This window comes from Oncorhynchus clarkii, chromosome 23 (assembly GCF_045791955.1).
Source record: "Oncorhynchus clarkii lewisi isolate Uvic-CL-2024 chromosome 23, UVic_Ocla_1.0, whole genome shotgun sequence".
Taxonomy (NCBI): domain Eukaryota; kingdom Metazoa; phylum Chordata; class Actinopteri; order Salmoniformes; family Salmonidae; genus Oncorhynchus; species Oncorhynchus clarkii.
Genome location: NC_092169.1, coordinates 33,957,947 through 33,981,377, shown reverse-complemented (window position 1 = coordinate 33,981,377; position 23,431 = coordinate 33,957,947). Strand labels below are relative to the sequence as shown.

The window sequence follows — 23,431 nt, the reverse complement described above, 5'->3', positions numbered from 1 at the left end:
AGAGCTGATAGTTCCTGTCCGTCTTTACTGTGCGTCCAGAGTTTCTCTAATGACGAGGCGTCTCCAGAGCCGGTGGACTTGGTGCGTTTCTCTCCCATGCGCTCTCATCGTTACAGCATGCCTTTGGTACCACCAGGATACAGCAGCACCATGACTGCACGTAAGTCTCCTGTTACAACTATCTGAACAAGTAATTGTATATTAGATTATCTCATTAAAGATGCATCTTCTTATCTTGTTTTCTCCACTGTGTTTCAGTACAGGTGTGATATTGCACCTGATCTCTTTCATTTCCTGTTTTCTTAACCCTTACTGGCCCTGATTTAACAGATAGCGTCTCTTTTGAATTGTGATGATTGTGACCATGTCTTTTTTTTTTTCCTTATTGCGTCTAACTTATAAGAGCTGTATAAGAGTGTCTGCTTCATGACTAAAATGTAAATGTCCTTGTTTTTGGTCATCCAGACCCCGGACACAGAGGTCTAGCCCCGTGTCCTGCTGTCACCGCTGTGATGAGGAACCCAGTCTATACCGCCTGGAGCCATGACGTTCACACAAACCACAACTGTCCTCCTGCACCCACCTCAGGCAACCACTCACACTCTCACCCCAGGTAGATACCCCTCCTCAATGCCAAGCCATTTCCAGGTATCCCAGGTCTGAATCAGTCCATGATTAGAAGGCAGTAATTCAAACATAAACTTAATGTCAACAATGCACTTAATGGTCTAGATCTTACAATATAGCTCAACATAGATATGTCATAATTCGCTGCATGAATCTGATGACTGTGTTCTTCTCCTATAGTCCCCAGCACCAAGGTCGTCTGAGCCTGGATTTGAGCCACAAGCGGTCTGGTGACTTAACGTCAGATTCATCACCCTGTAGCCAGACACCACACAGCACCAACTCCCTGCCCTCCAGTACCAGACTGGGTCAGTGAACGAACAAATGAACGAACGAATGAACAAATAAAAAATAAAAACCTTATTGAGTCAATAATTAGATTTCTACATTATGAGCCAGCAATCATTTACATTTTAGTCATTTAGCAGACGCTCTGATCCAGAGTCACTTACAGAGGTGAGTGGATACATTTTAGTCATTTAGCAGACACTCTGATCCACAGTCACTTACAGAGGTGAGTGGATACATTTTAGTCATTTAGCAGACACTCTGATCAGCAGCCACTTACAGAGGTGAGTGGATACATTTTAGTCATTTAGAAGACACTGATCCACAGTCACTTACAGAGGTGAGTGGATACATTTTAGTCATTTAGCAGACACTCTGATCCAGAGTCACTTACAGAGGTGAGTGGATACATTTTAGTCATTTAGCAGACACTCTGATCCACAGCCACTTACAGAGGTGAGGGGATACATTTTAGTCATTTAGCAGACACTCTGATCCACAGTCACTTACAGAGGTGAGTGGATACATTTGAGTCATTTAGCAGACGCTCTGATCCAGAGTCACTTACAGAGGTGAGTGGATACATTTTAGTCATTTAGCAGACACTCTGATCCACAGTCACTTACAGAGGTGAGTGGATACATTTTAGTCATTTAGCAGACACTCTGATCCACAGTCACTTACAGAGGTGAGTGGATACATTTTAGTCATTTAGCAGACACTGATCCACAGTCACTTACAGAGGTGAGGGGATACATTTTAGTCATTTAGCAGACACTGATCCACAGTCACTTACAGAGGTGAGTGGATACATTTTAGTCATTTAGCAGACACTCTGATCCACAGTCACTTACAGAGGTGAGTGGATACATTTTAGTCATTTAGCAGACACTCTGATCCACAGTCACTTACAGAGGTGAGTGGATACATTTTAGTCATTTAGCAGACACTCTGATCCAGAGTCACTTACAGAGGTGAGTGGATACATTTTAGTCATTTAGCAGACACTCTGATCCACAGTCACTTACAGAGGTGAGTGGATACATTTTAGTCATTTAGAAGACACTGATCCAGAGTCACTTACAGAGGTGAGTGGATACATTTTAGTCATTTAGCAGACACTCTGATCCACAGTCACTTACAGAGGTGAGGGGATACATTTTAGTCATTTAGCAGACACTGATCCACAGTCACTTACAGCGGTGAGTGGATACATTTTAGTCATTTAGCAGACACTCTGATCCACAGTCACTTACAGAGGTGAGTGGATACATTTTAGTCATTTAGCAGACACTCTGATCCAGAGTCACTTACAGAGGTGAGTGGATACATTTTAGTCATTTAGCAGACACTCTGATCCACAGTCACTTACAGAGGTGAGTGGATACATTTTAGTCATTTAGAAGACACTGATCCACAGTCACTTACAGAGGTGAGTGGATACATTTTAGTCATTTAGCAGACACTGATCCACAGTCACTTACAGAGGTGAGTGGATACATTTTAGTCATTTAGCAGACACTGATCCACAGTCACTTACAGAGGTGAGTGGATACATTTTAGTCATTTAGAAGACACTGATCCACAGTCACTTACAGAGGTGAGTGGATACATTTTAGTCATTTAGCAGACACTCTGATCCACAGAGGTGAGTGGATACATTTTAGTCATTTAGCAGACACTGATCCACAGCCACTTACAGAGGTGAGTGGATACATTTTAGTCATTTAGCAGACACTCTGATCCACAGAGGTGAGTGGATACATTTTAGTCATTTAGCAGACACTGATCCACAGTCACTTACAGAGGTGAGTGGATACATTTTAGTCATTTAGCAGACACTCTGATCCACAGAGGTGAGTGGATATATTTTAGTCATTTAGCAGACACTCTGATCCACAGTCACTTACAGAGGTGAGTGGATACATTTGAGTCATTTAGCAGACGCTCTGATCCAGAGTCACTTACAGAGGTGAGTGGATACATTTTAGTCATTTAGCAGACACTCTGATCCACAGTCACTTACAGAGGTGAGTGGATACAATTTAGTCATTTAGCAGACACTCTGATCCACAGTCACTTACAGAGGTGAGTGGATACATTTTAGTCATTTAGCAGACACTGATCCACAGTCACTTACAGAGGTGAGGGGATACATTTTAGTCATTTAGCAGACACTGATCCACAGTCACTTACAGAGGTGAGTGGATACATTTTAGTCATTTAGCAGACACTCTGATCCACAGTCACTTACAGAGGTGAGTGGATACATTTTAGTCATTTAGCAGACACTCTGATCCAGAGTCACTTACAGAGGTGAGTGGATACATTTTAGTCATTTAGCAGACACTCTGATCCACAGTCACTTACAGAGGTGAGTGGATACATTTTAGTCATTTAGAAGACACTGATCCAGAGTCACTTACAGAGGTGAGTGGATACATTTTAGTCATTTAGCAGACACTCTGATCCACAGTCACTTACAGAGGTGAGGGGATACATTTTAGTCATTTAGCAGACACTGATCCACAGTCACTTACAGAGGTGAGTGGATACATTTTAGTCATTTAGCAGACACTCTGATCCACAGTCACTTACAGAGGTGAGTGGATACATTTTAGTCATTTAGCAGACACTCTGATCCAGAGTCACTTACAGAGGTGAGTGGATACATTTTAGTCATTTAGCAGACACTCTGATCCACAGTCACTTACAGAGGTGAGTGGATACATTTTAGTCATTTAGAAGACACTGATCCACAGTCACTTACAGAGGTGAGTGGATACATTTTAGTCATTTAGCAGACACTGATCCACAGTCACTTACAGAGGTGAGTGGATACATTTTAGTCATTTAGCAGACACTGATCCACAGTCACTTACAGAGGTGAATGGATACATTTTAGTCATTTAGAAGACACTGATCCACAGTCACTTACAGAGGTGAGTGGATACATTTTAGTCATTTAGCAGACACTCTGATCCACAGAGGTGAGTGGATACATTTTAGTCATTTAGCAGACACTGATCCACAGCCACTTACAGAGGTGAGTGGATACATTTTAGTCATTTAGCAGACACTCTGATCCACAGAGGTGAGTGGATACATTTTAGTCATTTAGCAGACACTGATCCACAGTCACTTACAGAGGTGAGTGGATACATTTTAGTCATTTAGCAGACACTCTGATCCACAGAGGTGAGTGGATATATTTTAGTCATTTAGCAGACACTCTGATCCACAGTCACTTACAGAGGTGAGTGGATACATTTTAGTCATTTAGCAGACACTCTGATCCACAGTCACTTACAGAGGTGAGTGGATACATTTTAGTCATTTAGCAGACACTCTGATCCACAGCCACTTACAGAGGTGAGTGGATACATTTTAGTCATTTAGCAGACACTCTGATCCACAGTCACTTACAGAGGTGAGGGGATACATTTTAGTCATTTAGCAGACACTGATCCACAGTCACTTACAGAGGTGAGTGGATACATTTTAGTCATTTAGCAGACACTCTGATCCACAGTCACTTACAGAGGTGAGTGGATACATTTTAGTCATTTAGCAGACACTCTGATCAGCAGCCACTTACAGAGGTGAGTGGATACATTTTAGTCATTTAGAAGACACTGATCCACAGTCACTTACAGAGGTGAGTGGATACATTTTAGTCATTTAGCAGACACTCTGATCCAGAGTCACTTACAGAGGTGAGTGGATACATTTTAGTCATTTAGCAGACACTCTGATCCACAGCCACTTACAGAGGTGAGGGGATACATTTTAGTCATTTAGCAGACACTCTGATCCACAGTCACTTACAGAGGTGAGTGGATACATTTGAGTCATTTAGCAGACGCTCTGATCCAGAGTCACTTACAGAGGTGAGTGGATACATTTTAGTCATTTAGCAGACACTCTGATCCACAGTCACTTACAGAGGTGAGTGGATACATTTTAGTCATTTAGCAGACACTCTGATCCACAGTCACTTACAGAGGTGAGTGGATACATTTTAGTCATTTAGCAGACACTGATCCACAGTCACTTACAGAGGTGAGGGGATACATTTTAGTCATTTAGCAGACACTGATCCACAGTCACTTACAGAGGTGAGTGGATACATTTTAGTCATTTAGCAGACACTCTGATCCACAGTCACTTACAGAGGTGAGTGGATACATTTTAGTCATTTAGCAGACACTCTGATCCACAGTCACTTACAGAGGTGAGTGGATACATTTTAGTCATTTAGCAGACACTCTGATCCAGAGTCACTTACAGAGGTGAGTGGATACATTTTAGTCATTTAGCAGACACTCTGATCCACAGTCACTTACAGAGGTGAGTGGATACATTTTAGTCATTTAGAAGACACTGATCCAGAGTCACTTACAGAGGTGGGTGGATACATTTTAGTCATTTAGCAGACACTCTGATCCACAGTCACTTACAGAGGTGAGGGGATACATTTTAGTCATTTAGCAGACACTGATCCACAGTCACTTACAGAGGTGATTGGATACATTTTAGTCATTTAGCAGACACTCTGATCCACAGTCACTTACAGAGGTGAGTGGATACATTTTAGTCATTTAGCAGACACTCTGATCCAGAGTCACTTACAGAGGTGAGTGGATACATTTTAGTCATTTAGCAGACACTCTGATCCACAGTCACTTACAGAGGTGAGTGGATACATTTTAGTCATTTAGAAGACACTGATCCACAGTCACTTACAGAGGTGAGTGGATACATTTTAGTCATTTAGCAGACACTGATCCACAGTCACTTACAGAGGTGAGTGGATACATTTTAGTCATTTAGCAGACACTGATCCACAGTCACTTACAGAGGTGAGTGGATGCATTTTAGTCATTTAGAAGACACTGATCCACAGTCACTTACAGAGGTGAGTGGATACATTTTAGTCATTTAGCAGACACTCTGATCCACAGAGGTGAGTGGATACATTTTAGTCATTTAGCAGACACTGATCCACAGCCACTTACAGAGGTGAGTGGATACATTTTAGTCATTTAGCAGACACTCTGATCCACAGAGGTGAGTGGATACATTTTAGTCATTTAGCAGACACTGATCCACAGTCACTTACAGAGGTGAGTGGATACATTTTAGTCATTTAGCAGACACTCTGATCCACAGAGGTGAGTGGATATATTTTAGTCATTTAGCAGACACTCTGATCCACAGTCACTTACAGAGGTGAGTGGATACATTTTAGTCATTTAGCAGACACTCTGATCCACAGTCACTTACAGAGGTGAGTGGATACATTTTAGTCATTTAGCAGACACTCTGATCCACAGCCACTTACAGAGGTGAGTGGATACATTTTAGTCATTTAGCAGACACTCTGATCCACAGTCACTTACAGAGGTGAGGGGATACATTTTAGTCATTTAGCAGACACTGATCCACAGTCACTTACAGAGGTGAGTGGATACATTTTAGTCATTTAGCAGACACTCTGATCCACAGTCACTTACAGAGGTGAGTGGATACATTTTAGTCATTTAGCAGACACTCTGATCCAGAGTCACTTACAGAGGTGAGTGGATACATTTTAGTCATTTAGCAGACACTCTGATCCACAGTCACTTACAGAGGTGAGTGGATACATTTTAGTCATTTAGAAGACACTGATCCACAGTCACTTACAGAGGTGAGTGGATACATTTTAGTCATTTAGCAGACACTGATCCACAGTCACTTACAGAGGTGAGTGGATACATTTTAGTCATTTAGCAGACACTGATCCACAGTCACTTACAGAGGTGAGTGGATACATTTTAGTCATTTAGAAGACACTGATCCACAGTCACTTACAGAGGTGAGTGGATACATTTTAGTCATTTAGCAGACACTCTGATCCACAGAGGTGAGTGGATACATTTTAGTCATTTAGCAGACACTGATCCACAGCCACTTACAGAGGTGAGTGGATACATTTTAGTCATTTAGCAGACACTCTGATCCACAGAGGTGAGTGGATACATTTTAGTCATTTAGCAGACACTCTGATCCACAGAGGTGAGTGGATATATTTTAGTCATTTAGCAGACACTGATCCACAGTCACTTACAGAGGTGAGTGGATACATTTTAGTCATTTAGAAGACACTGATCCACAGTCACTTACAGAGGTGAGTGGATACATTTTAGTCATTTAGCAGACACTCTGATCCACAGAGGTGAGTGGATACATTTTAGTCATTTAGCAGACACTCTGATCCACAGAGGTGAGGGGATACATTTTAGTCATTTAGCAGACACTGATCCACAGTCACTTACAGAGGTGAGTGGATACATTTTAGTCATTTAGCAGACACTCTGATCCACAGAGGTGAGTGGATACATTTTAGTCATTTAGCAGACACTCTGATCCACAGAGGTGAGGGGATACATTTTAGTCATTTAGCAGACACTGATTCACAGTCACTTACAGAGGTGAGTGGATACATTTTAGTCATTTAGCAGACACTCTGATCCACAGCCACTTACAGAGGTGAGTGGATACATTTTAGTCATTTAGCAGACACTCTGATCCACAGTCACTTACAGAGGTGAGTGGATACATTTTAGTCATTTAGCAGACACTCTGATTCACAGTCACTTACAGAGGTGAGGGGATACATTTTAGTCATTTAGCAGACACTCTGATCCACAGTCACTTACAGAGGTGAGTGTATACATTTTAGTCATTTAGCAGACACTCTGATCCACAGTCACTTACAGAGGTGAGTGGATACATTTTAGTCATTTAGAAGACACTGATCCACAGTCACTTACAGAGGTGAGTGGATACATTTTAGTCATTTAGCAGACACTCTGATCCACAGAGGTGAGTGGATACATTTTAGTCATTTAGCAGACACTGATCCACAGCCACTTACAGAGGTGAGTGGATACATTTTAGTCATTTAGCAGACACTCTGATCCACAGAGGTGAGTGGATACATTTTAGTCATTTAGCAGACACTGATCCACAGTCACTTACAGAGGTGAGTGGATACATTTTAGTCATTTAGCAGACACTCTGATCCACAGAGGTGAGTGGATATATTTTAGTCATTTAGCAGACACTCTGATCCACAGTCACTTACAGAGGTGAGTGGATACATTTTAGTCATTTAGCAGACACTCTGATCCACAGTCACTTACAGAGGTGAGTGGATACATTTTAGTCATTTAGCAGACACTCTGATCCACAGCCACTTACAGAGGTGAGTGGATACATTTTAGTCATTTAGCAGACACTCTGATCCACAGTCACTTACAGAGGTGAGGGGATACATTTTAGTCATTTAGCAGACACTGATCCACAGTCACTTACAGAGGTGAGTGGATACATTTTAGTCATTTAGCAGACACTCTGATCCACAGTCACTTACAGAGGTGAGTGGATACATTTTAGTCATTTAGCAGACACTCTGATCCAGAGTCACTTACAGAGGTGAGTGGATACATTTTAGTCATTTAGCAGACACTCTGATCCACAGTCACTTACAGAGGTGAGTGGATACATTTTAGTCATTTAGAAGACACTGATCCACAGTCACTTACAGAGGTGAGTGGATACATTTTAGTCATTTAGCAGACACTGATCCACAGTCACTTACAGAGGTGAGTGGATACATTTTAGTCATTTAGCAGACACTGATCCACAGTCACTTACAGAGGTGAGTGGATACATTTTAGTCATTTAGAAGACACTGATCCACAGTCACTTACAGAGGTGAGTGGATACATTTTAGTCATTTAGCAGACACTCTGATCCACAGAGGTGAGTGGATACATTTTAGTCATTTAGCAGACACTGATCCACAGCCACTTACAGAGGTGAGTGGATACATTTTAGTCATTTAGCAGACACTCTGATCCACAGAGGTGAGTGGATACATTTTAGTCATTTAGCAGACACTCTGATCCACAGAGGTGAGTGGATATATTTTAGTCATTTAGCAGACACTGATCCACAGTCACTTACAGAGGTGAGTGGATACATTTTAGTCATTTAGAAGACACTGATCCACAGTCACTTACAGAGGTGAGTGGATACATTTTAGTCATTTAGCAGACACTCTGATCCACAGAGGTGAGTGGATACATTTTAGTCATTTAGCAGACACTCTGATCCACAGAGGTGAGGGGATACATTTTAGTCATTTAGCAGACACTGATCCACAGTCACTTACAGAGGTGAGTGGATACATTTTAGTCATTTAGCAGACACTCTGATCCACAGAGGTGAGTGGATACATTTTAGTCATTTAGCAGACACTCTGATCCACAGAGGTGAGGGGATACATTTTAGTCATTTAGCAGACACTGATTCACAGTCACTTACAGAGGTGAGTGGATACATTTTAGTCATTTAGCAGACACTCTGATCCACAGCCACTTACAGAGGTGAGTGGATACATTTTAGTCATTTAGCAGACACTCTGATCCACAGTCACTTACAGAGGTGAGTGGATACATTTTAGTCATTTAGCAGACACTCTGATTCACAGTCACTTACAGAGGTGAGGGGATACATTTTAGTCATTTAGCAGACACTCTGATCCACAGTCACTTACAGAGGTGAGTGTATACATTTTAGTCATTTAGCAGACACTCTGATCCACAGTCACTTACAGAGGTGAGTGGATACATTTTAGTCATTTAGCAGACACTCTGATCCACAGTCACTTACAGAGGTGAGTGGATACATTTTAGTCATTTAGCAGACACTCTGATCCACAGCCACTTACAGAGGTGAGTGGATACATTTTAGTCATTTAGCAGACACTCTGATCCAGAGTCACTTACAGAGGTGAGTGGAAACATTTTAGTCATTTAGCAGACACTCTGATCCACAGCCACTTACAGAGGTGAGGGGATACATTTTAGTCATTTAGCAGACACTGATCCACAGTCACTTACAGAGGTGAGTGGATACATTTTAGTCATTTAGCAGACACTCTGATCCACAGTCACTTACAGAGGTGAGTGGATACATTTTAGTCATTTAGCAGACACTCTGATCCAGAGTCACTTACAGAGGTGAGTGGATACATTTTAGTCATTTAGCAGACACTCTGATCCACAGTCACTTACAGAGGTGAGTGGATACATTTTAGTCATTTAGAAGACACTGATCCACAGTCACTTACAGAGGTGAGTGGATACATTTTAGTCATTTAGCAGACACTGATCCACAGTCACTTACAGAGGTGAGTGGATACATTTTAGTCATTTAGCAGACACTGATCCACAGTCACTTACAGAGGTGAGTGGATACATTTTAGTCATTTAGAAGACACTGATCCACAGTCACTTACAGAGGTGAGTGGATACATTTTAGTCATTTAGCAGACACTCTGATCCACAGAGGTGAGTGGATACATTTTAGTCATTTAGCAGACACTGATCCACAGTCACTTACAGAGGTGAGTGGATACATTTTAGTCATTTAGCAGACACTCTGATCCACAGAGGTGAGTGGATATATTTTAGTCATTTCGCAGACACTCTGATCCACAGTCACTTACAGAGGTGAGTGGATACATTTTAGTCATTTAGCAGACACTCTGATCCACAGTCACTTACAGAGGTGAGTGGATACATTTTAGTCATTTAGCAGACACTCTGATCCACAGCCACTTACAGAGGTAAGTGGATACATTTTAGTCATTTAGCAGACACTCTGATCCACAGTCACTTACAGAGGTGAGTGGATACATTTTAGTCATTTAGCAGACACTCTGATCCACAGCCACTTACAGAGGTGAGTGGATACATTTTAGTCATTTAGCAGACACTCTGATCCACAGTCACTTACAGAGGTGAGTGGATACATTTTAGTCATTTAGCAGACACTGATCCAGAGTCACTTACAGAGGTGAGTGGATACATTTTAGTCATTTAGCAGACACTCTGATCCACATTCACTTACAGAGGTGAGTGGATACATTTTAGTCATTTAGAAGACACTGATCCACAGTCACTTACAGAGGTGAGTGGATACATTTTAGTCATTTAGCAGACACTCTGATCCACAGAGGTGAGTGGATACATTTTAGTCATTTAGCAGACACTCTGATCCACAGAGGTGAGGGGATACATTTTAGTCATTTAGCAGACACTGATCCACAGTCACTTACAGAGGTGAGTGGATACATTTTAGTCATTTAGCAGACACTCTGATCCACAGAGGTGAGTGGATACGTTTTAGTCATTTAGCAGACACTCTGATCCACAGAGGTGAGGGGATACATTTTAGTCATTTAGCAGACACTGATCCACAGTCACTTACAGAGGTGAGTGGATACATTTTAGTCATTTAGCAGACACTCTGATCCACAGCCACTTACAGAGGTGAGTGGATACATTTTAGTCATTTAGCAGACACTCTGATCCACAGTCACTTACAGAGGTGAGTGGAGACATTTTAGTCATTTAGCAGACACTCTGATTCACAGTCACTTACAGAGGTGAGGGGATACATTTTAGTCATTTAGCAGACACTCTGATCCACAGTCACTTACAGAGGTGAGTGTATACATTTTAGTCATTTAGCAGACACTCTGATCCACAGTCACTTACAGAGGTGAGGGGATACATTTTAGTCATTTAGCAGACACTCTGATCCACAGTCACTTACAGAGGTGAGTGTATACATTTTAGTCATTTAGCAGACACTCTGATCCACAGTCACTTACAGAGGTGAGTGGATACATTTTAGTCATTTAGCAGACACTCTGATCCACAGTCACTTACAGAGGTGAGTGGATACATTTTAGTCATTTAGCAGACACTCTGATCCACAGCCACTTACAGAGGTGAGTGGATACATTTTAGTCATTTAGCAGACACTCTGATCCAGAGTCACTTACAGAGGTGAGTGGATACATTTTAGTCATTTAGCAGACACTCTGATCCACAGCCACTTACAGAGGTGAGGGGATACATTTTAGTCATTTAGCAGACACTGATCCACAGTCACTTACAGAGGTGAGTGGATACATTTTAGTCATTTAGCAGACACTCTGATCCACAGTCACTTACAGAGGTGAGTGGATACATTTTAGTCATTTAGAAGACACTGATCCACAGTCACTTACAGAGGTGAGTGGATACATTTTAGTCATTTAGCAGACACTGATCCACAGTCACTTACAGAGGTGAGTGGATACATTTTAGTCATTTAGCAGACACTGATCCACAGTCACTTACAGAGGTGAGTGGATACATTTTAGTCATTTAGAAGACACTGATCCACAGTCACTTACAGAGGTGAGTGGATACATTTTAGTCATTTAGCAGACACTCTGATCCACAGAGGTGAGTGGATACATTTTAGTCATTTAGCAGACACTGATCCACAGTCACTTACAGAGGTGAGTGGATACATTTTAGTCATTTAGAAGACACTGATCCACAGTCACTTACAGAGGTGAGTGGATACATTTTAGTCATTTAGCAGACACTCTGATCCACAGAGGTGAGTGGATACATTTTAGTCATTTAGCAGACACTGATCCACAGTCACTTACAGAGGTGAGTGGATACATTTTAGTCATTTAGCAGACACTCTGATCCACAGAGGTGAGTGGATATATTTTAGTCATTTCGCAGACACTCTGATCCACAGTCACTTACAGAGGTGAGTGGATACATTTTAGTCATTTAGCAGACACTCTGATCCACAGTCACTTACAGAGGTGAGTGGATACATTTTAGTCATTTAGCAGACACTCTGATCCACAGCCACTTACAGAGGTAAGTGGATACATTTTAGTCATTTAGCAGACACTCTGATCCACAGTCACTTACAGAGGTGAGTGGATACATTTTAGTCATTTAGCAGACACTCTGATCCACAGCCACTTACAGAGGTGAGTGGATACATTTTAGTCATTTAGCAGACACTCTGATCCACAGTCACTTACAGAGGTGAGTGGATACATTTTAGTCATTTAGCAGACACTGATCCAGAGTCACTTACAGAGGTGAGTGGATACATTTTAGTCATTTAGCAGACACTCTGATCCACAGTCACTTACAGAGGTGAGTGGATACATTTTAGTCATTTAGCAGACACTGATCCACAGTCACTTACAGAGGTGAGTGGATACATTTTAGTCATTTAGCAGACACTCTGATCCACAGCCACTTACAGAGGTGAGTGGATACATTTTAGTCATTTAGCAGACACTCTGATCCACAGAGGTGAGTGGATACATTTTAGTCATTTAGCAGACACTCTGATCCACAGAGGTGAGTGGATACATTTTAGTCATTTAGCAGACACTCTGATCCACAGAGGTGAGGAGATACATTTTAGTCATTTAGCAGACACTGATCCACAGTCACTTACAGAGGTGAGTGGATACATTTTAGTCATTTAGCAGACACTCTGATCCACAGCCACTTACAGAGGTGAGTGGATACATTTTAGTCATTTAGCAGACACTCTGATCCACAGTCACTTACAGAGGTGAGTGGATACATTTTAGTCATTTAGCAGACACTCTGATCCACAGCCACTTACAGAGGTGAGTGGATACATTTTAGTCATTTAGCAGACACTCTGATCCACAGTCACTTACAGAGGTGAGTGGATACATTTTAGTCATTTAGCAGACACTGATCCAGAGTCACTTACAGAGGTGAGTGGATACATTTTAGTCATTTAGCAGACACTCTGATCCACAGTCACTTACAGAGGTGAGTGGATACATTTTAGTCATTTAGCAGACACTGATCCACAGTCACTTACAGAGGTGAGTGGATACATTTTAGTCATTTAGCAGACACTCTGATCCACAGCCACTTACAGAGGTGAGTGGATACATTTTAGTCATTTAGCAGACACTCTGATCCACAGAGGTGAGTGGATACATTTTAGTCATTTAGCAGACACTCTGATCCACAGAGGTGAGTGGATACATTTTAGTCATTTAGCAGACACTCTGATCCACAGAGGTGAGGAGATACATTTTAGTCATTTAGCAGACACTGATCCACAGTCACTTACAGAGGTGAGTGGATACATTTTAGTCATTTAGCAGACACTCTGATCCACAGTCACTTACAGAGGTGAGGGGATACATTTTAGTCATTTAGCAGACACTCTGATCCACAGTCACTTACAGAGGTGAGGGGATACATTTTAGTCATTTAGCAGACACTGATCCACAGTCACTTACAGAGGTGAGTGGATACATTTTAGTCATTTAGCAGACACTCTGATCCACAGTCACTTACAGAGGTGAGTGGATACATTTTAGTCATTTAGCAGACACTCTGATCCAGAGTCACTTACAGAGGTGAGTGGATACATTTTAGTCATTTAGCAGACACTCTGATCCACAGTCACTTACAGAGGTGAGTGGATACATTTTAGTCATTTAGAAGACACTGATCCACAGTCACTTACAGAGGTGAGTGGATACATTTTAGTCATTTAGCAGACACTGATCCACAGTCACTTACAGAGGTGAGTGGATACATTTTAGTCATTTAGCAGACACTGATCCACAGTCACTTACAGAGGTGAGTGGATACATTTTAGTCATTTAGAAGACACTGATCCACAGTCACTTACAGAGGTGAGTGGATACATTTTAGTCATTTAGCACACACTCTGATCCACAGAGGTGAGTGGATACATTTTAGTCATTTAGCAGACATTGATCCACAGCCACTTACAGAGGTGAGTGGATACATTTTAGTCATTTAGCAGACACTGATCCACAGTCACTTACAGAGGTGAGTGGATACATTTTAGTCATTTAGAAGACACTGATCCACAGTCACTTACAGAGGTGAGTGGATACATTTTAGTCATTTAGCACACACTCTGATCCACAGAGGTGAGTGGAGACATTTTAGTCATTTAGCAGACACTCTGATTCACAGTCACTTACAGAGGTGAGGGGATACATTTTAGTCATTTAGCAGACACTCTGATCCACAGTCACTTACAGAGGTGAGTGTATACATTTTAGTCATTTAGCAGACACTCTGATCCACAGTCACTTACAGAGGTGAGGGGATACATTTTAGTCATTTAGCAGACACTCTGATCCACAGTCACTTACAGAGGTGAGTGTATACATTTTAGTCATTTAGCAGACACTCTGATCCACAGTCACTTACAGAGGTGAGTGGATACATTTTAGTCATTTAGCAGACACTCTGATCCACAGTCACTTACAGAGGTGAGTGGATACATTTTAGTCATTTAGCAGACACTCTGATCCACAGCCACTTACAGAGGTGAGTGGATACATTTTAGTCATTTAGCAGACACTCTGATCCAGAGTCACTTACAGAGGTGAGTGGATACATTTTAGTCATTTAGCAGACACTCTGATCCACAGCCACTTACAGAGGTGAGGGGATACATTTTAGTCATTTAGCAGACACTGATCCACAGTCACTTACAGAGGTGAGTGGATACATTTTAGTCATTTAGCAGACACTCTGATCCACAGTCACTTACAGAGGTGAGTGGATACATTTTAGTCATTTAGAAGACACTGATCCACAGTCACTTACAGAGGTGAGTGGATACATTTTAGTCATTTAGCAGACACTGATCCACAGTCACTTACAGAGGTGAGTGGATACATTTTAGTCATTTAGCAGACACTGATCCACAGTCACTTACAGAGGTGAGTGGATACATTTTAGTCATTTAGAAGACACTGATCCACAGTCACTTACAGAGGTGAGTGGATACATTTTAGTCATTTAGCAGACACTCTGATCCACAGAGGTGAGTGGATACATTTTAGTCATTTAGCAGACACTGATCCACAGTCACTTACAGAGGTGAGTGGATACATTTTAGTCATTTAGAAGACACTGATCCACAGTCACTTACAGAGGTGAGTGGATACATTTTAGTCATTTAGCAGACACTCTGATCCACAGAGGTGAGTGGATACATTTTAGTCATTTAGCAGACACTGATCCACAGTCACTTACAGAGGTGAGTGGATACATTTTAGTCATTTAGCAGACACTCTGATCCACAGAGGTGAGTGGATATATTTTAGTCATTTCGCAGACACTCTGATCCACAGTCACTTACAGAGGTGAGTGGATACATTTTAGTCATTTAGCAGACACTCTGATCCACAGTCACTTACAGAGGTGAGTGGATACATTTTAGTCATTTAGCAGACACTCTGATCCACAGCCACTTACAGAGGTAAGTGGATACATTTTAGTCATTTAGCAGACACTCTGATCCACAGTCACTTACAGAGGTGAGTGGATACATTTTAGTCATTTAGCAGACACTCTGATCCACAGCCACTTACAGAGGTGAGTGGATACATTTTAGTCATTTAGCAGACACTCTGATCCACAGTCACTTACAGAGGTGAGTGGATACATTTTAGTCATTTAGCAGACACTGATCCAGAGTCACTTACAGAGGTGAGTGGATACATTTTAGTCATTTAGCAGACACTCTGATCCACAGTCACTTACAGAGGTGAGTGGATACATTTTAGTCATTTAGCAGACACTGATCCACAGTCACTTACAGAGGTGAGTGGATACATTTTAGTCATTTAGCAGACACTCTGATCCACAGCCACTTACAGAGGTGAGTGGATACATTTTAGTCATTTAGCAGACACTCTGATCCACAGAGGTGAGTGGATACATTTTAGTCATTTAGCAGACACTCTGATCCACAGAGGTGAGTGGATACATTTTAGTCATTTAGCAGACACTCTGATCCACAGAGGTGAGGAGATACATTTTAGTCATTTAGCAGACACTGATCCACAGTCACTTACAGAGGTGAGTGGATACATTTTAGTCATTTAGCAGACACTCTGATCCACAGTCACTTACAGAGGTGAGGGGATACATTTTAGTCATTTAGCAGACACTCTGATCCACAGTCACTTACAGAGGTGAGGGGATACATTTTAGTCATTTAGCAGACACTGATCCACAGTCACTTACAGAGGTGAGTGGATACATTTTAGTCATTTAGCAGACACTCTGATCCACAGTCACTTACAGAGGTGAGTGGATACATTTTAGTCATTTAGCAGACACTCTGATCCAGAGTCACTTACAGAGGTGAGTGGATACATTTTAGTCATTTAGCAGACACTCTGATCCACAGTCACTTACAGAGGTGAGTGGATACATTTTAGTCATTTAGAAGACACTGATCCACAGTCACTTACAGAGGTGAGTGGATACATTTTAGTCATTTAGCAGACACTGATCCACAGTCACTTACAGAGGTGAGTGGATACATTTTAGTCATTTAGCAGACACTGATCCACAGTCACTTACAGAGGTGAGTGGATACATTTTAGTCATTTAGAAGACACTGATCCACAGTCACTTACAGAGGTGAGTGGATACATTTTAGTCATTTAGCACACACTCTGATCCACAGAGGTGAGTGGATACATTTTAGTCATTTAGCAGACATTGATCCACAGCCACTTACAGACGTGAGTGGATACATTTTAGTCATTTAGCAGACACTGATCCACAGTCACTTACAGAGGTGAGTGGATACATTTTAGTCATTTAGAAGACACTGATCCACAGTCACTTACAGAGGTGAGTGGATACATTTTAGTCATTTAGCACACACTCTGATCCACAGAGGTGAGTGGATACATTTGAGTCATTTAGCAGACATTGATCCACAGCCACTTACAGAGGTGAGTGGATACATTTTAGTCATTTAGCAGACACTCTGATCCACAGATGTGAGTGGATACATTTTAGTCATTTAGCAGACACTGATCCACAGTCACTTACAGAGGTGAGTGGATACATTTTAGTCATTTAGCAGACACTCTGATCCACAGAGGTGAGTGGATATATTTTAGTCATTTAGCAGACACTCTGATCCACAGTCACTTACAGAGGTGAGTGGATACATTTTAGTCATTTAGCAGACACTCTGATCCACAGTCACTTACAGAGGTGAGTGGATACATTTTAGTCATTTAGCAGACACTCTGATCCACAGCCACTTACAGAGGTAAGTGGATACATTTTAGTCATTTAGCAGACACTCTGATCCACAGCCACTTACAGAGGTGAGTGGATACATTTTAGTCATTTAGCAGACACTCTGATCCACAGAGGTGAGTGGATACATTTTAGTCATTTAGCAGACACTCTGATCCACAGAGGTGAGTGGATACATTTTAGGCATTTAGCAGACACTCTGATCCACAGAGGTGAGGGGATACATTTTAGTCATTTAGCAGACACTGATCCACAGTCACTTACAGAGGTGAGTGGATACATTTTAGTCATTTAGCAGACACTCTGATCCACAGTCACTTACAGAGGTGAGTGGATACATTTTAGTCATTTAGCAGACACTCTGATCCACAGCCACTTACAGAGGTGAGTGGATACATTTTAGTCATTTAGCAGACACTCTGATCCACAGTCACTTACAGAGGTCAGTGGATACATTTTAGTCATTTAGCAGACACTCTGATCCACAGTCACTTACAGAGGTGAGGGGATACATTTTAGTCATTTAGCAGACACTCTGATCTACAGTCACTTACAGAGGTGAGTGGATACATTTTAGTCATTTAGCAGACACTCTGATCCACAGTCACTTACAGAGGTGAGTGGATACATTTTAGTCATTTAGCAGACACTCTGATCCACAGTCACTTACAGAGGTGAGTGGATACATTTTAGTCATTTAGCAGACACTCTGATCCACAGCCACTTACAGAGGTGAGTGGATACATTTTAGTCATTTAGCAGACACTCTGATCCAGAGAGGTGAGGGGATACATTTTAGTCATTTAGCAAACACTCTGATCCACAGAGGTGAGGGGATACATTTTAGTCATTTAGCAGACACTGATCCACAGCCACTTACAGAGGTGAGTGGATACATTTTAGTCATTTAGCAGACACTGATCCAAAGTCACTTACAGAGGTGAGTGGATACATTTTAGTCATTTAGCAGACACTCTGATCCACAGTCACTTACAGAGGTGAGTGGATACATTTTAGTCATTTAGCAGACACTCTGATCCACAGTCACTTACAGAGGTGAGTGGATACATTTTAGTCATTTAGCAGATACTCTGATCCACAGAGGTGAGTGGATACATTTTAGTCATTTAGCAGACACTCTGATCCACAGCCACTTACAGAGGTGAGGGGATACATTTTAGTCATTTAGCAGACACTCTGATCCACAGTCACTTACAGAAGTGAGTGGATACATTTTAGTCATTTAGCAGACACTCTGATCCACAGAGGTGAGTGGATACATTTTAGTCATTTAGCAGACACTCTGATCCACAGCCACTTACAGAGGTGAGTGGATACATTTTAGTCATTTAGCAGACACTCTGATCCACAGAGGTGAGGGGATACATTTTAGTCATTTAGCAAACACTCTGATCCACAGAGGTGAGGGGATACATTTTAGTCATTTAGCAAACACTCTGATCCACAGTCACTTACAGAGGTGAGTGGATACATTTTAGTCATTTAGCAGACACTCTGATCCACAGCCACTTACAGAGGTGAGTGGATACATTTTAGTCATTTAGCAGACACTCTGATCCAGAGTCACTTACAGAGGTGAGTGGATACATTTTAGTCATTTAGTAGACACTCTGATCCACAGCCACTTACAGAGGTGAGGGGATACATTTTAGTCATTTAGCAGACACTCTGATCCACAGAGGTGAGGGGATACATTTTAGTCATTTAGCAAACACTCTGATCCACAGAGGTGAGGGGATACATTTTAGTCATTTAGCAGACACTGATCCACAGCCACTTACAGAGTTGAGTGGATACATTTTAGTCATTTAGCAGACACTGATCCAAAGTCACTTACAGAGGTGAGTGGATACATTTTAGTCATTTAGCAGACACTCTGATCCACAGTCACTTACAGAGGTGAGTGGATACATTTTAGTCATTTAGCAGACACTCTGATCCACAGTCACTTACAGAGGTGAGTGGATACATTTTAGTCATTTAGCAGACACTCTGATCCACAGAGGTGAGTGGATACATTTTAGTCATTTAGCAGACACTCTGATCCACAGCCACTTACAGAGGTGAGGGGATACATTTTAGTCATTTAGCAGACACTCTGATCCACAGTCACTTACAGAGGTGAGTGGATACATTTTAGTCATTTAGCAGACACTCTGATCCACAGAGGTGAGGGGATACATTTTAGTCATTTAGCAAACACTCTGATCCACAGAGGTGAGGGGATACATTTTAGTCATTTAGCAAACACTCTGATCCACAGAGGTGAGGGGATACATTTTAGTCATTTAGCAGACACTCTGATCCACAGAGGTGAGGGGATACATTTTAGTCATTTAGCAGACACTCTGATCCACAGAGGTGAGGGGATACATTTTAGTCATTTAGCAGACACTCTGATCCACAGAGGTGAGGGGATACATTTTAGTCATTTAGCAGACACTCTGATCCACAGAGGTGAGGGGATACATTTTAGTCATTTAGCAGACACTCTGATCCACAGAGGTGAGGGGATACATTTTAGTCATTCAGCAGACACTCTGATCCACAGAGGTGAGGGGATACATTTTAGTCATTTAGCAGACACTCTGATCCACAGAGGTGAGGGGATACATTTGAGTCATTTAGCAGACACTCTGATCCACAGAGGTGAGGGGATACATTTTAGTCATTTAGCAGACACTCTGATCCACAGAGGTGAGTGGATACATTTTAGTCATTTAGCAGACACTCTGATCCACAGAGGTGAGGGGATACATTTTAGTCATTTAGCAGACACTCTGATCCACAGAGGTGAGTGGATACATTTTAGTCATTTAGCAGACACTCTGATCCACAGAGGTGAGTGGATACATTTTAGTCATTTAGCAGACACTCTGATCCACAGCCACTTACAGAGGTGAGTGGATACATTTTAGTCATTTAGCAGACACTCTGATCCACAGCCACTTACAGAGGTGAGGGGATACATTTTAGTCATTTAGCAGACACTCTGATCCAGAGTCACTTACAGAGGTGAGTGGATACATTTTAGTAATTTAGCAGACACTCTGATCCAGAGTCACTTACAGAGGTGAGTGGATACATTTTAGTCATTTAGCAGACACTCTGATCCAGAGTCACTTACAGAGGTGAGTGGATACATTTTAGTCATTTAGCAGACACTCTGATCCACAGTCACTTACAGAGGTGAGTGGATACATTTTAGTCATTTAGCAGACACTCTGATCCACAGAGGTGAGTGGATACATTTTAGTCATTTAGCAGACACTCTGATCCACAGCCACTTACAGAGGTGAGTGGATACATTTTAGTCATTTAGCAGACACTCTGATCCACAGAGGTGAGGGGATACATTTTAGTCATTTAGCAAACACTCTGATCCACAGAGGTGAGGGGATACATTTTAGTCATTTAGCAAACACTCTGATCCACAGAGGTGAGGGGATACATTTTAGTCATTTAGCAGACACTCTGATCCACAGAGGTGAGGGGATACATTTTAGTCATTTAGCAGACACTCTGATCCACAGAGGTGAGGGGATACATTTTAGTCATTTAGCAGACACTCTGATCCACAGAGGTGAGGGGATACATTTTAGTCATTTAGCAAACACTCTGATCCACAGAGGTGAGGGGATACATTTTAGTCATTTAGCAGACACTCTGATCCACAGAGGTGAGGGGATACATTTTAGTCATTTAGCAGACACTCTGATCCACAGAGGTGAGGGGATACATTTTAGTCATTTAGCAGACACTCTGATCCACAGAGGTGAGGGGATACATTTTAGTCATTCAGCAGACACTCTGATCCACAGAGGTGAGGGGATACATTTTAGTCATTTAGCAGACACTCTGATCCACAGAGGTGAGGGGATACATTTGAGTCATTTAGCAGACACTCTGATCCACAGAGGTGAGGGGATACATTTTAGTCATTTAGCAGACACTCTGATCCACAGAGGTGAGTGGATACATTTTAGTCATTTAGCAGACACTCTGATCCACAGAGGTGAGGGGATACATTTTAGTCATTTAGCAGACACTCTGATCCACAGAGGTGAGGGGATACATTTTAGTCATTTAGCAGACACTCTGATCCACAGAGGTGAGGGGATACATTTTAGTCATTTAGCAGACACTCTGATCCACAGAGGTGAGTGGATACATTTTAGTCATTTAGCAGACACTCTGATCCACAGAGGTGAGTGGATACATTTTAGTCATTTAGCAGACACTCTGATCCACAGCCACTTACAGAGGTGAGTGGATACATTTTAGTCATTTAGCAGACACTCTGATCCACAGCCACTTACAGAGGTGAGGGGATACATTTTAGTCATTTAGCAGACACTCTGATCCAGAGTCACTTACAGAGGTGAGTGGATACATTTTAGTAATTTAGCAGACACTCTGATCCAGAGTCACTTACAGAGGTGAGTGGATACATTTTAGTCATTTAGCAGACACTCTGATCCAGAGTCACTTACAGAGGTGAGTGGATACATTTTAGTCATTTAGCAGACACTCTGATCCACAGTCACTTACAGAGGTGAGTGGATACATTTTAGTCATTTATCAGACACTCTGATCCAGAGTCACTTACAGAGGTGAGGGGATACATTTTAGTCATTTAGCAGACACTCTGATCCAGAGTCACTTACAGAGGTGAGTGGATACATTTTAGTCATTTAGCAGACACTCTGATCCAGAGTCACTTACAGAGGTGAGGGGATACATTTTAGTCATTTAGCAGACACTCTGATCCAGAGTCACTTACAGAGGTGAGTGGATACATTTTAGTCATTTAGCAGACACTCTGATCCAGAGTCACTTACAGAGGTGAGTGGATACAATTTAGTCATTTAGCAGACACTCTGATCCACAGAGGTGAGTGGATACATTTTGAAACTCTTTTTTTTACTCGTCCCCCGTGGGATTCGAACCCACAACCCTGGCGTTGCATGCATCTACCAACTGAGCCACACGGGATCATACATGTAGTGCTTTTACTATCGTTATAATCAGTTTATGGTCTTTCATGGCATGAATGATATTAACATTCACTTGTCTTACCCCTCTAAGATAGAGGTTGTTATTACTGTTAGTCTGACTGTTACTACTGGTAACTCACCTCCATCTGTTTATGATCTTGACAGGTTCCTCTGGTAATTTACATTTCCGGCACGAGCGTATTAAAATCCCCCCTACTCGATACCCACGGTCTGTTGCAGGGTCTGATAGAGGTAGGTTGTTTATGTCTCCTGCTGCTACAAGGTTACATATTTACACTCCTCCAACAGTATGAGCTTATTGAATTTTGAATGTATGTAATGAATAGATTTTCATGAATGTATTTGAAGGGATTCAATTCTTTTTTTCTGTGCCCATCAACTATGTGGTAACAAAAGTAGCATTTATTTACCTAGAAAGTACATGGGCAATTGGAT

The 23,431-nt window shown here is 41.7% G+C and overlaps 1 protein-coding gene across 3 annotated transcripts in view; it reads left to right on the top strand.

Annotated features, from left to right (window-relative positions):
• LOC139382024 (disks large homolog 5-like) overlaps positions 1-23,431 on the top strand; it is a 152,594-nt gene that overhangs the window by 109,166 nt on the left and 19,997 nt on the right. For all 3 annotated transcript variants that reach the window (XM_071125952.1, XM_071125953.1, XM_071125954.1), the window contains exons 21-24: positions 40-160; positions 466-613; positions 808-935; positions 23,141-23,227. In XM_071125952.1, the coding sequence (XP_070982053.1) occupies positions 40-160; positions 466-613; positions 808-935; positions 23,141-23,227 (484 nt within the window). The remainder of the gene's footprint in view (positions 1-39; positions 161-465; positions 614-807; positions 936-23,140; positions 23,228-23,431) is intronic.